Source organism: Sapajus apella, unplaced genomic scaffold (assembly GCF_009761245.1).
Source record: "Sapajus apella isolate SASKATOON/1434 unplaced genomic scaffold, GSC_monkey_1.0 scaffold62, whole genome shotgun sequence".
Classification (NCBI taxonomy): Eukaryota; Metazoa; Chordata; class Mammalia; order Primates; family Cebidae; genus Sapajus; species Sapajus apella.
Window position 1 is genome coordinate 15,440,297 of NW_022437002.1, and position 14,999 is coordinate 15,455,295.

At 44.3% G+C, this 14,999-nt stretch overlaps 1 protein-coding gene and 1 long non-coding RNA gene across 5 annotated transcripts in view; both read left to right on the forward strand.

Annotated features, from left to right (window-relative positions):
- Nucleotides 1–14,999, forward strand: part of SZT2 (SZT2 subunit of KICSTOR complex) — a 56,171-nt gene that overhangs the window by 7,342 nt on the left and 33,830 nt on the right. For 2 of the 4 annotated variants that reach the window (XM_032247220.1, XM_032247221.1), the window contains exons 2-7: nucleotides 5,164–5,289; nucleotides 5,597–5,770; nucleotides 6,383–6,553; nucleotides 13,122–13,253; nucleotides 13,999–14,140; nucleotides 14,560–14,666. In XM_032247220.1, the coding sequence (XP_032103111.1) occupies nucleotides 5,164–5,289; nucleotides 5,597–5,770; nucleotides 6,383–6,553; nucleotides 13,122–13,253; nucleotides 13,999–14,140; nucleotides 14,560–14,666 (852 nt within the window). Of the gene's footprint in view, nucleotides 1–5,163; nucleotides 5,290–5,596; nucleotides 5,771–6,382; nucleotides 6,554–7,196; nucleotides 7,942–13,121; nucleotides 13,254–13,998; nucleotides 14,141–14,559; nucleotides 14,667–14,999 lie in introns of those variants that run through there. The other 2 variants (XM_032247222.1, XM_032247223.1) reach the window with 2 other exon arrangements.
- LOC116529417 lies at nucleotides 236–918 on the forward strand. Its single transcript, XR_004259496.1, has 2 exons — nucleotides 236–408; nucleotides 722–918. It is a non-coding gene; the product is annotated as an uncharacterized LOC116529417 (long non-coding RNA).

Sequence of the window (14,999 nt, forward strand, 5' to 3'; positions counted from 1 at the left end):
TTTTTTTTTTTTTTTTTTTTTGAGCTGGAGTTTCTCTCTTGTTGACCAAGTTGGAGTGCAATGGCACGATCTCAGCTTACTGCAACCTCCGCCTCCTGGGTTCAAGTGATTCTCTTGCCTCAGCCTCCTGACTAACTGGGACTACAGGCATGTGCCACCACACCTGGCTAATTTTTGTATTTTTAGTAGAAACGGGGTTTCACCAGGTTAGGCAGGCTGGTCTCAAACCCCCGACCTCAGATGATCCACCCACCTCGGCCTCCCAAAGTGCTGGGATTACAGGCATGAGCTACTGCGCCTGGCCACAAATTCTTAATTATAAACTCTGTCAGGTGTCAAGGAATAAAAATATAGAGTGTGTGAATGCCCAACATAGGACCCTAACTTAGTGCAGACAGTCATGGAAAGGTTCACTTATTTTTTTTTTTTTTTTTTTTGGGGGCGGGTTTTTGAAAAAAAAAAAAAAAAAAAAAAAAAAAAAAAAAACTCGGCTCACCGCAACCTCCGCCTCCTGGGTTCAGGCAATTCTCCTGCCTCAGCCTCCTGAGTAGCTGGGATTACAGGCACGCACCACCATGCCCAGCTAATTTTTTGTATTTTTAGTAGAGACGGGGTTTCACCGTGTTGACCAGGATGGTCTCGATCTCTTGACCTCGTGATCCACCCGCCTCGGCCTCCCAAAGTGCTGGGATTACAGGCTTGAGCCACCGCGCCCGGCCAGGTTCACTTATTAAACCTAGATTTGCCATGATTTTAGTCCTAGAAGATTAGATGACCATGCACCCAACTCTGTCCTTACAGTTCTGACCCACTGGACATGTGCTCTTCTCCTTTAACCCCTGGGTTAAAGTTTTGTCCAGTATGGGACAAAACTCTTTTCCTTGGTTTTTCCTTGCTCAGCTGAAACAGTCTGGTATTTAAAAAAAAAAAAAAAAAATATTTCATACCAGACAACAAAGGGAAAGTGGTATTGACACTAGCGTTAAGATGATCTCATCTTGAGAAAAGTTATAGTAATTATTAGTTTTAAATGTCCAGTTTGTTTTGCTTAGAATACATGGCAAGAGGGGAGGAGGTAGTGGCAGGAAGCAAAAAACAGTGAATTCACTTAGTTAGCAAAATTTTATTGAACATCCTATGTGCCAGGCACTGCACTAGGCTCTGGAGATAGAGTAATAGATAAATGACTGCTGAATTAGGATAGCCTTCCTGTTCTCATAATGCTCTGAGCCCTCAAACCATCCTTTAAAGAAAATTCTTTTTTAAAACTCCAGTAAGTCTCTTGTACATCTTTTTTTAGATAAGAACTTTGGCAGGACCCCAGCATAGTCAACACATAATATCCCACCCATACCAGCCAAGTCAAACCTGAAAGAGAGATTGTCTGGTTTAGTATCCCACCTTAAACCCAAGGATCAGAGAAAGAAAGGGCAAGTAATTGCTGTGATTCCCTTCTTTGCCAATAAACAGACCCCTTTTCTGTTTTTAGGAGTGTGGCAATAAGAGTGTACGATTTGATGGGACTTTTCGAGGGAGTGGGGTAGTTAGGAGTAACTGTCTCTAATTTTGATAGCTAACTTGGAAATCATTTTGTGCATACTGGTTTCCAGTGCTCCTTTAATCATCCTTGACACCTTCTTTTTTGTTACTTTCCTCCTGTGTCCTAACTTACAATTAATCACCAATTCTTGTCTGTCCTATCCTAAAGATCCCTTGAAATGCAACTAAGTTCACTGTTTAGTTCAGCTGACTTTTTGTTTTCCATAATAAGACTTTGATGGTGAAAGACAGTGGTGGTTTTCCATCCTGGCATTATCTTGCATTATCTCATCAAGGACGCAGTCTCAAACAGTTCACAGAATGGCTACTTTCAGTAGCTCTAGTCTAAGCCACTGTCATCTCCCCTAGTTGTTGGGGGGCAGAGGGGGGTCTTTCTGAATCACACAGTAGCCAGAGGGAATTTTTTTAAATGCAGATATAATGTTACTGCCTTGCGGAATCCTTTTAGTAGCTTAAACTCACTTACAGGATAAATCCAAAATCCTAGCCGGGGTCTTTCTCAATACAGTATTGGAAAGTAGTGTAATAGAGAGTAGTGTCTCCCAAGGTGTGATTTCATTTTATTATTGTTATTATTTTCTTTTTTGAGACAGAATCTTGCTCTTTTTCCCAGGCCGGAGTGCAATCATATGGTCATAGCTCATTATAGCCTCAACCTCCTGGACTTAAGCAATCCTCTCACCTCAACCTTCTAAATAGCTAGGACTACAGGCATGTGCCACCACACCCTGCTAACTTTTGTATTTTTTGTAGTAGAGTTGAGATTTCATTGTGTTGCCCAGGCTGGTCTTGAACTCTTAGGTGCAAGTGGTTTGCCCACCTCAGCCTCCCAAAGTGTTGGATTATAGGCTTGAGCCATCATGCCCAGCCGTTACTGTTAACTTTTATTCTTACCAGGCATTGTGCTGAGCACTTCATATGCACGATTTTCCTTGATCCACAGAACAGCACTTTAGATTGGTGTTAGGATTATCTCTATTTTACAGAGGAGGACACTGAAGCTTAAAGAGGTGATACAAACTTTCCAGTGTCTCACAGCTAATAAGTGGCTGAATTGGGATTCAAACCCAGACTGTCTGAACCTGAAATTCCTGCACTTGGCCTGTACAGAGTACTTTTTTTTCCTATTATTATTTTTTTTTTTTTTGAGGCGGAGTTTCGCTCTCGTTACCCAGGCTGGAGTGCAGTGGTGTGATCTTGGCTCACCACAGCCTCCGCCTCCTGGGTTTAGGCAATTCTCCTGCCCCAGCCTCCTGAGTGGCTGGGATTACAGGCACGTGCCACCATGCCCAGCTGATTTTTTGTATTTTCAGTAGATACGGGGTTTCACCATGTTGACCAGGATGGTCTCGATCTCTTGACCTTGTGATCCACCCGCCTCGGCCTCCCAAAGTGCTGGGATTACAGGCTTGAGCCACCGCGCCCGGCCATTAATTAATTAATTAATTAATTTGAGATGCAGCCTCGTTCTGTAACCCAGGCTGGAGTGCAATGACACAATCTCAGCTCACTGTCATCTCCACCTCCCAGGTTCAAGCGATTCTCCTGCCTCAGCCTCCCAAGTAACTGGGATTACAGGCGTCTACCACCACACCCAGATAGTTTTTGTATTTTTAGTAGAGATGGGGTGTCACCATGTTGGCCAGGCTGGTCTCGAACTTCTGACCTCAGTTGATCTATCCACCTTGGTCTCCCAAAGTGCTGGGATTACACTGTGCCTGGCCCTTTTCTTTTTTTCTTTTACCCAGTACTTTTGCATATATTTTAGTTGCTTGATAAATGTGAGCTTCTCCTTCTTCCCTTCTGCTGTCATCCTTATTATTTTCCAATACCTGTTTCTGTATCTTTTTACCCTTTCCTTCTTGTCTTCACAACCATTGTGTGTCTGTTCTCCACACTTTTCTCTGACATCAGAAACTCTTCATTATTGCTTTTCCAGGGCTTTTTCAGTCTTCTCTCCATACGTATTTCCCAATTTTGGGAAAGAAAAATTCTTCGCTTTCTTTCAACATGTTTCTCAACAGGCGTTTATTAACTTCTGTTCATTTCTCCTCTACTACCTGCTCTTCAGTTATTGCCACCTGGTGTCCTTCCCCTCATTAATCAGGGACACAGAAGGAGAAATTTGCCATTTGTGTAGGACAGACAAGAATAAGGGAGTAAGGAATGTGACAGATAAGGATTAATCAGGAAGAGACATTGGGGAGTTCAGACCAGTTGACCTTTGTTTCCTCTGTGAACTGTGGGCAAGTTTGTCTGCTGGGAGTGAGGGGGCCGAAAGATTGGAAAACCTGCTGTGGGGAACAGGAAAGACTGCTGGCCTGGAGAATTCAGAGGACTGGTAAAGGCCTGCTAGAGTGGGCCCTGCTGGCAAGGTGACAAGTTTCTTTCTGTCAGAGTGCAGCTGCCATAGTATATGTGTAGACAGGGGAAAATGTCAAATTCATCCCAAGATAAGATTTGACAGGACTTGTGTAGTGGAAGGACAAGGACATGGGCAAAGGAGTGGATGCTTGTTAGCGCATTGATGAAGTGGCCACCTATGAGGCAATGGAGGCAAGAGCTAGAGTACTGATGACTGAAAAGTGCAGGGGTGGAGACTGTGACCCACAGAGGTTTGATTTTGAGGTATTCAGAAGGTTTGCTATTCCTTCGGTGAAAGTTTCTTCAGTGTCTGCTATTGTCAAGACTTGTTAGGAGTAACTGGCATTCATGTAATGTCTTAGGGATTTCTAGTGTTTGTTCTGTTTGTAGAAATTTGCCAAGCACAGAGACACAAAACTAGAATCAGACACAATCCCTGCCCTCAGAAGCTTGTAGTTTATAGGTATAACTCACATAAACATTGTGGAAACAATATAGAAAGGTCACTTCATCTATATGGAGATCTGTATAGGGCAAACAGGAACAGAGAGTTAAGAATTGATACCCCAGGGAGAGACAGTGGGGGTTAGGGAGTTAGGGAGGGATAACAGGGGGAGAAATGTCAGATATAGGTGATGGGGATGGAGGCAGCAAACCACATTGCCATGTATGTGCCAATGCAACAATCCTGCATGCTCTTTTTTTTTTTTTTTTTTTTTTTTGAGACGGAGTTTCACTCTTGTTACCCAGGCTGGAGTGCAATGGCGTGATCTCGGCTCACCGCAACCTCCGCCTCCTGGGTTCAGGCAATTCTCCTGCGTCAGCCTCCTGAGTAGCTGGGATTACAGGCACGCACCACCATGCCCAGCTAATTTTTTGTATTTTTAGTAGAGACGGGGTTTCACCATGTTGACCAGGGTGGTCTCGATCCCTTGACCTCGTGATCCACCCGCCTCGGCCTCCCAAAGTGCTGGGATTACAGGCTTGAGCCACCGCGCCCGGCCTGCATGCTCTTTACATGTACCCCAGAACTTAAAATGCAAAATATACATTAAAAAAAAAAAAAGAATTGACACCCCAGGAAGACCTCGCGTGGAGGTTAGGGTAAACTTTTCACCTCTGCTGCTTTGCCTCTCACAGATGGTGAGTTCCTTCAGCGAGTTATTTGCACAGCGATCTGTGTATTACAAGTACTCAGTGCCATTTTTTAAAGATGTATTAATGTCTTTTTGTTCCCAGGTGGAAGAAGCCGGGCAGGTGTTCCTGTTAATGAAAAAGGATTATCGAATCTCCCGAAATGTTCGCCTGGCTTGGTTCCTCAATCATCTGCATCAGACTGTGCAGGCCACACCCCAGGAGATGCTGGTGAGGCCTAGACACATGGAAGATGCGAGGGGCTAGCCCAGGAGGATCTGTTTTTTAGGAGAGTGCTGGAAACAGACAGGGAGGGAGACTAACTCTGAGGGCTCTCAGTCTGGGTGGGGCAAGGGACTGCCTACAAGATGATGGAAATTTTAAAAAATATTTTTTCCGGAGAGTGAGAGGAAAAGTATATGGTTGGATTGAGGGCAGTAGAGCCAATGATATGTCGTTTGGGATATAGAAGGCAGGTCCTGGGAAGAAAGTGGTGACTTCCCTGATTGTTTCATTTTCTTTCCATCCTAATTTTCAGCTTCAGTCTGAACAGGAATTGGAAGTCCTCAGTGTCCTACCCCCTGGATGGCAGCCAGATGAACCAGTGGTCCCAAGGCCATTCCTTCTTGTACCTTCCACCCGGGTCACCTTCCTGGCTTGGCAGTATCGGTTTGTCATTGAGCTGGACCTTAGCCCGTCTACTGGCATTGTGGTAAAGGATTGAAGGGAGACCCTGGGAATAAAGGATGGGGTAGGGGATGAGGAGGAGAGGGAGAGGCCTGGTGGGGAAGTGAAAAATGCTCCCAGCCTACCATTTTGGAGAGAAGACAGGCTTATAAAGGAATGGTGGGTATTTAAAAACAGAACTGGGCCAGCCGTGGTGGCTCATGCCTGCAATCCCAGCACTTTGGGAAGGCGAAGCGGGCTGATTGCTTGAGCTCAGGAGTTCGAGACTAGCCTGGGCCACATGGCAAAACCCCCCTCTACAAAAAATACAAAAATTAGCCAGGCATGGTGGCATGCACCTGTCCCAGCTACTTGGGAGGCTGAGGTGGGAGGATTGCTTGAGCTCAGGAGGTCGAGACTGCAGTGAGCCGTGATCAGGCCACTGCACTCCAGCTAGGCAACAAAGCAAGACGCTGGTTTTGTTGTTTTTGTTTCCGGAAAGCACCTCAGGAACTGTTCCATGTGTGGCACTGTATTTGGGTGTGTGATCAGCCATAAGATAAGGATCCTTCTGACCCATGGAAGCTGCATGTTTCTGCCCTCTGCCTAGGGTTGCCTTTGAATCCCCTTGAGCGCTCTTTCTCTGCATTGCCCTCAGGATGATTCCACGGGAGAGATCTTGTTTGATGAAGTTTTCCATGCCCTGTCCCGCTGCCTAGGTGGGCTGCTTCGGCCCTTCCGAGTGCCTGGGTCTTGCATCGACTTCCAGCCTGAGATCTACATAACTATTCAGGCCTACTCCTCCATCATTGGACTGCAGTCACACCAGGTATTGCATCTTTTCTCCAAGTTGGTACCCTCAGACCAAATTTCTTTTAGTCCTCTGACCATGTTCTTATCCTGTCTCTACTGTGTGTCCCCAAAGTCCCCAGCTCTGCTAGCTTGAATCTGTTTTGTACCAGTGCCTCTGGACTTAAAAGGCCTTCTCATAGACTTAGGGTCAGTTGGTGTTGATTGGACAACTGCCTTTCTCACCACTCCTAAAAATCTCTTTGTTTCTGACCAATGGATATCTGTTTTCTCTGTTCCCCACTTCTCCTTTAGTTCTATCAGATGGTTTGCTGATATACTGGCTCCTGCAATTCCCCCCAGAAGATGGTCTTTTGGAATGGTTTTGTGATTTTGAAAGACAAATAACCCCGAGATATAATTGCTTTCAAGGATAGAGGAGGATCATTTTTTGTTTTTTCAAGACAGAGTTTCACTCTTTTCGCCCAGGTTGGAGTCCAATGGTGTGATCTCGGCTCACTGCAACCTCTGCCTCCCAGGTTCAAGCAATTCTCCTGCCTCAGCCTCCCGAGTAGCTGAGATTACAGGCACCCACCACCACGCCTGGTTTTTTTTTTTTTTTTTTTTTTTTGTGTGTGTGTGTGTGTGTGTGTATTTAGTAGAGACAGGGTTTCACCATGTGGACCAGGCTGGTCTCAAACTCCTGCTTCAGGTGATCTGCCCGCCCCGGCCTCCCAAAGTGCTGGGATTACAAGCGTGAGCCACCGCGCCCAGGGTGGGTCATTTTCTTTGAGGGCCATGTGAACTATTGGGTATAAACGCTGACCGCACAGATAATTACAGGGCTTATCCAGCACTCAAGTAGGCTATCACAAGACACTCCTTTTGGAGAATGGCCAAGTCTGTTACTGGAATATCTGTTTTTGGCTTAGATAAGCATTGGCCCAGTTTCCCCTCATCTGCTTTTAACCACCCTTAATTCATTGGTAAAGGCTTTCCCTGAAACTGTCCCTGATGACTGCATTGTCACCTTAGCTATCAAACTGGCTTTGAGAGACAAGGTATTGGAAATAGCATCTAAGGGTCTGAAACATACAGCAACAGAATTGTTGTATACCTGGATCCCAAGGCAGTGATTGCCAGCCCTCTGCCCTAGTTTAAAGTGCTTTCCCAGTATAGCTTTTAGGACTAGCAGTTGTGGGATGCATCCCCAGTTGGGGGCCAGGTTTTATAGGCACTGATAGCCAAGGCAGGGAGAGCATGGATGTTAGGTAATCACTCAAAACTTGGTTCAGGTTGACAAACACTTAATGATGCCTGATCTATACCAGGCCTGAGCAGGTCCTGAAGACACAGACGAATCAGACCCTGTCCCTGGCCTGATGGGAGAAGTTGAGAGTCTATTAGGGGAGACAGATATTAAAGGAGGTAATTGCAGTTGAATGTGATAAGAACACCGGTAAGATGACTCAGATGGTATGGGAGTACCAAGAGGGAGCACCCAACCAAGCCTGGGGCCACAGCAGAGAGGTCTTTCAGACACAGCAGCATGTGTTTTTTGTTTTTTTGAGACAGGGTCTAGCTCTGTTGCCCAGGCTGGAGTGCAGTGGCACAACCTCAGCTCACTGCAGCCTCCACCTCCTGGGTTCAAGCGATTCTCCTGCCTTAGCCTTTCAAGTAGCTGGGATTACAGGCATCCACCACCATGCCCGGCTAATTTTTATTTGTTTTCTAGTAGAGCCAGGGTTTCACCATGTTGGCCAGGCAGGTCTCAAACTCCTGACCTCAGGTGATCCACCTTCAGCCTCCCAAAGTGCTGGGATTACAGGCATGAGCCACCGTGCCCAGCCCAAAGCAACATTTGAACCTAGTTTTGAAGAAAGAATTGAGGTTAACCATTCAAAGAAGGGGAAATGGACTCTTCTGACAGAAGAAACAGGGACCAGAAAAAACAAACACATGGTACTATGAATCTGCACCCTCAATCACAGGTGTTTTAGGGAACTACATATTATTCAGTGTCAACAGAATAAAATTTGACTGTAGAGAGGGATGGTAAAGAGGAGACTGTAGACATAACTGGGAGCTGGTTATGAAAGGCCATGAATGTCACGCAAAGACTTTGTGCTTTATTGTATGGCGTTCAGTGTGGTAAATAAGAGCACTGGATCTTATTTTTAGTTGTTGTTTCTGGGTATTGTATTAAATTCCAACATTTTATGGAATTTTCTTCTAATCTTGTGAGTGTCTCTTCATCCCCCCTCACCTCCATCTCTTTACCCAAGAGAACGAGAGAATCAGGAGACTCATTCTAGACACATTATTTTGTGTCCTGTTTTTTATTTTGTTTAAGAGATGGGGTCTCATTCTGTTGCCCAGGCTGGAGTGCAGAGTCATGATCTTAGCTCAATGTAATCTTGAACTTCTGGGCTTAAGTGATCATCCCACCTCAGCCTCCCAAGTAGCTAGGACTACAGGTGCATGTGACTACACCCAATTAATTTTTTCTAATTTTTTTTGTAGAGACAGGGTCTTGTTATGTTGTCCAGGCTGGTCTCAAACTCCTGGCTTCAAGTGATCTGCCCTCTTCAGCCTCCCAAAGTGCTGGGATTACAGTGTGAGCTGCTGTGCCTAGCCTATCCTTTTTTTTTTTTTTTTTAAACATATAGTATGGGCATTCTTCTATGTCCCTAAATAGTCTTTGAAAACATAATTTTTAATGGCCTGTTAACTTACTATTTCATCGTATTTTATCATCATATGTTTGTTTAACCAGCCCCTTGTTGTTGGCCACTTGAATTGTCCCAATTTTCAATATTCTAAACAGTATGAATATGAGATCATTCTCACCTTTTTATGGCTCAGGTTCTGCTACTTTTCTGATTGTGTTTTCCTTCCTGTAGAGTGACACAGTGTCTGGCTTTCCCTCTTCTGACTCTCCCCACCCACTTACCCAGTTGAGAACAGGAAATAAAAAAGTAGTTGTTCCATGGGGTCAGGGTTGGGGAGAAGTGGGCATGTGGCACAGGTTGTAGGAGTGTAATGGGAAAAGAGGGGTGAGATCCTGAGGGCCACCACAGGGACTGCTGGGCTTATATACAATTTTAGCATGCGGGACACTTATTTATGTTTGAAGTAGAAGAAAAGGAGCCCATGAAGAAAGAATGATGATACTAGAGAGATGAAAGGCTCAAGATTAGATGGATAGATTAGCTACAGGGAAAAAGAGGAGGAAGAAGAATCCTTTCTCCAGCACCTCGAAAGAAGAACAAAGACATAATGTGAACATTCAACAGACCTTGGGGGTGCTTTCAGAGAGTTGGAGAGTTGTGTACACTCCAAGTTGGAGTAAGCAGGGAGTTCCTATTGACTGGTTTCCTTTCTCTTTAAGAGGGCACAGGGTGGGAGTTATCTGCTGAGGGTAAAGGGAAGGAAGAAGCATTCATTAGGGGGATAAGCAGAGGATTTTGAGCTTAAAAAAGAGAAAAAGGAAGTTCTACCTAGAACAGTCAGATAAGAGAAAGAAATAAAGGACATCCAAATTGGAAAAGAAGAAGTCAAATTATCCTTGTTTGCAGATGATATGATCTTTTATTTGGAAAAACCTAATGGCTCTACCAAAAAACTTAGAACTAATAAATTCAGTAAAGTTGCAGGATACATAATCAACATACAAAAACAGTAGCATTTCTATATGCCAGCAGCAAACAGGTCTGAAGAATGAATAAAGAAAGCAATCCCATTTACAAAACTGAAAAATAAATTAAAATACCTAGGAATTAATTTAACCAAAGAAATGAAACATCTCTACAATGAAAACTATAAAACATCAGTGAGAGAAATTGAAGTGGACTCTAAAAAATGGAAAGATATTCCATGTTCATGTATTGGAAGAACCAATATTGTTAAAATGCCCACACTACCTAAAGCAGTCTACAGATTCCATACAATCCCTATCAAAATATCAATGACATTCTTCCTAGAAATAGAGAAAACAAACCTAAAATTTATATGGAACCACAAAAGACCTGGAATAGCCAAAGCTATTCTGAGCAAAACCAATAAAACTAGAGGAATCACGTTACCTGACTTCAAATTATACTACAGGCTATAGTAACCAAAAACAGCAGAATAGTGGCATAAAAACAGACACACAGACCAATGGAATAGAATAGAGAACCCAGAAACTGTATATCTACAGTGAACTCATTTTCGACAAAGATGCCAAGAACCTATACATTGGGGAAAGAACAGTCTTTTCAATAAATGGTGCTAGGAAAACTAGACATTCATATGCAGAAGAATGAAACTAGACCCCTATCTCACAAAAATCAAAATGGATTAAAGACTTAAATCTCAGCCCGGCGAAGTGGCTCACGCCTATAATCCCAGGACTTTGGAAGGCCAAGGTGGGCACATCATGAGGTCAAGAAATCAAAACCATCCTGGCCAACGTGGTGAAACCCTGTCTCTACTAAAAAATAAAAAATTAGCTGGGCATGGTGGCACACACCTGTAGTCCCAGCTACTCGGGAGGCTGAGGCAGGAGAATTGCTTGAACCGGGGAGCTGGAGGTTACAGTGAGCCGAAATCGCGCCACTGCGCTCCAGCCTAGCACCTGGCGACAGAGCAAGACTCTGTCTCAAAAAAAAAAAACAAAACTTTAACACTACTAAAGGAAAATATTGAAATATTGGAGAAATGCTCCATGACATTGGACTAGGCAAAAATGGATAAATAGGATCACGTCAAATCAAAAAGCTTCTGCATAGCAAAGGAAACAATCAACAGGTGAGGAAACAACCCACAGAATGGCAGAAAATATTTGCAAACTACCTATCTGACAGGGGATTGATAACCAGAATATATAAGGAGCTCAAACAACTCTATAAGAAAAAAACCTAATAATTTGATTTTAAAATAGGATTTATTTCTTAAAAGAAATCTCAGACATTTCTCAAAAGAAGGCATACATATGGCAAACAGGTATATGAAAAAGTGCTCAGCATCATTGATCATCAGAGAAATGCAGATCAAAACTACAATGAGATATCATCTCACCCCTGTTCAAATGGCTTTCATCCAAAAGACAGGCAATAAATGCTGGTAAGGATGTGGAGAAGAGGTAATCTTGTACACTGTTGGTAGAAGTGTAAATTCGTACAACCACTGTGGAGAACAGTTTGGAGGTTCCTCAAAAAAACTGAAAATAGAGCTACCATATGACCTAACAATCCCTCTCCTAGGTGTATAACCAAAAGAAAGGAAATCAGTATATGGAAGAAATATCTGCACTCCTGTGTTTATTACAGCACTATTCACAGTAGACAAGATCTGGAAGCAACCTAAGTGTTCATTGACAGATGAGTGGATGAAGAAAATGTGGTACCTGTGCACAATGGAGTACTAATCAGCCGTAAAAGAGAATGTGATCCTGTCACATGCTGCAACATGGATGGAACTGGAGGACATTATGTTAAGTGAAATAAGTCAGGCACAGAAAGACAAACTTGGCATGTCCTTACTTACTTGTGAGAGCTAAAAATTGAAACAGTTGAACTCATGGAGATGGAGAGTAGAGCAATGGTTACCAAAGGCTGGGAAGGGTAGTTGGGGGAGATGGTTAATGGGTACAAAAATAGAATGACTACAGTCAACAGTAATTTATTGTACATTTAAAAATAAAAGTAAGATTGGATTGTTTGTTACACAAAAAAAGGATAAATGCTTGAGGTGGGCTAGCATGGTGGCTCATGCCTATAATCTCAGCGCTTCAGGAAGCCGAGATGGTTGGATCACTTGAGGCCAGGAGTTCAAGACCAGCCTGGCCAACATAGTGAAACCCCATCTCTACTAAAAATACAAAAATTAGCCAGGTGTGGTGGCCTATGCCTGTAGTCTCAGCTGAGGGAGGCTGAGGCACAAGAATTGCTTGAACCTGGGAGGCAGAGGTTGCAGTGAGCCAAGATTGCACCACTGTACTCCAGCCTGGGCAACAGAGCAAGACTCTGTCTCAAAAAAAAAAAAAAAAAAAAAGCTTGAAGTGGATACCCCATTTACCATGCTGTAATTATTATACATTGTATGCCTGTATCAAAATATCTCATGTCCCTCATAAATATATGTACCTTATATGTACCCACAAAAATTTTAAATTTAATAAAAAGAGAAAAGGTCCAGAATAGCCTCTGTGTACAGTATGCTTAGAAATAAAAAGGCATTACAAAATATGAGAATAAGAAAGGTTTTGCTAGGCTGAGGAGGGGCAGCTTATGAGACATCCTATAGGCCAAGATAAAAAAGCTATTAATAGAAATCTTATGGTGCCCCCGTGTGGGAGGTTGGGGATGCCCAGTTTGGAGGACCCTAAGTGGAGGGAAGTTGTGACCCCAGATAAAGATGACTGATGACTAATGCCTGGGGACCTAGGCTGAGAACTGATGGAAGAGATCAGATAAGGAGGAATTGGCTGTAGTCATATCTTAGATACTGGTTGGGTAGGAAGTCAGGATCACCGAGATGGAGCTATGGAGAATAAGCAGAGCAGAAGTGTAGTGTTCTGTGCGCCCCTGACCGCCCTGTCTCAGTCTTTTCCTTGTGCGTCTTAGGTGCTGGTACAGGGCTGCCTCTTGAACCCTTCCCAGCAGGAGGTGTTCCTGCAGCAGATATATGAGCAGCTCTGCCTCTTTGAGGATAAGGTGGCCACTATGCTGCAGCAGCAGTATGATCCTCAGAGCCAGGTATGTAAGAGAGAAAGTGGGCAAAGGCAACTTAGAGGAGCAGCTAAGGACAGAGGGCAGAGAGAAGAGATAGTCCAATTAGGGCAGAAAAGGGCTAAGAGCTGGCGCAGAGTGAGCCAAGGATAGGCATGCTCGTGACACGCTCCCTGTTGGATCAGGACTCGGATATACTCCCCAAAACACAGATTCTTTCAGTGAGAAAATGTAAAAGCTGTTTGTTTGCATTTTTTTAGCCCCAGCTCTTCTCCACCACTGGATCTGAGAAGGTGATTCATGGGTGGCTTTGACCTCTACTTAGCATTTTGTACAATCAGGGATAAAGCTGCTTGGGCCCACTAGACTTCGCTGTCTCATTACTTTGGGTACCCTAGAAGTAGCCAGGCAAATGGCAGTTCTGTTGTGCCTGTGACTGGTCATGTAATTTGACTGAGGTATAAAATATTTCATAACAGTGATGGAAAAATATGGAAAGGGCCCCTTATTGGCAAAAGATGGAGAAGGCCCACTTCAGTACAGTCTGATGCTTCATCTGGTGCCGAACTCCCTTCGCCTCTGAGGTTCAGTATCTGAGCACACACGGGGAGGGAGCACAGTCAAGACTCAGCCTCGTTGTATGGGAATTGGGGTCTTCACAGGATTCTGGCTGTCTGGCCTGAGAAGTGCTGGGTTGTAAATTCTGGCTTTGCCATGGATGGGGCTGCAGTGCCATCTGTCCCATTCTGTCTTTTCTTTAACATGGGGCCAGGCAGAAGACCAGTCCCCAGATGCAGGGGAGCCACTGGGCCGGAAGGTAGGCGTCTCCATGGTGACAGCTGATCTTGGGCTGGTCAGTATGATTCGTCAGGGCATCTTGGCGCTGCAATTACTACCCTCAAACTCTAGTGCAGGTCAGTAGAAGGAATATTGGTGGGACTGGGGAAGCAGGGATACAGGAAGGGTGGGGCTATCAACAAAGATAGCAGTTCCAGGGAATCAGTGGGCCCCAGGGAAGAGAATCTGTTTCCTTGTTTTTTCTTGTTTGCAAAATGTAAATATGTATTAGTGTATATCTCAGGAACCCTCAACTCTGACAACTATCAGGGACCCTAGAAGGAGTAGAGCTCCAAGGACATCACTTAAGGGAGGTTATGATCTGGCACTCACGAGGAAGAAACAGGGAGGGTAAGGGAGAAGGAAAGGTGTTTGAAGTTCATAACACATATTGGTGGGCAGACACTGAGCCCTTCAGGGAGGGCCCTGTCAGTTGGGTGCCTCCCTGTAACTTTGGTCAGTGTCTCCAGGTCTGATCTGGTGTTTCCTGCCCCAGGGATTATCGTGATCACGGATGGGGTGACCAGTGTCCCTGATGTAGCTGTCTGTGAGACGCTGCTGAACCAGCTTCGCAGTGGCACCGTGGCTTGTTCCTTTGTGCAGGTGAGGACTTTTTAGGACAGAGGAGAGAGAAATAGAATATCTCACAAAGTTGGGATGGCTGATGACTTTCTTACAGGTGGTGATTTCCCAGGTAAAGTCAATTACTTAGTTATGTCAGGGGGAAGGAGTCATGTCTAGAAGGTAGGTGGCAGCGGTGGGAGAGGACTCATTTTTTTCCTCTTTTCTTAGGATTTGGGAAATAGCTGTTACAGCAAAAAGAATGCAGAATTTGAAATCTCACAGTCATTTCCAGTCCCACCTCCCCCAGTAGATTAGTCGTTATTGTTTTGAGTGCAAGGGTCAGAAAACCCAGCTCAAACTAGCTTAAGCAAA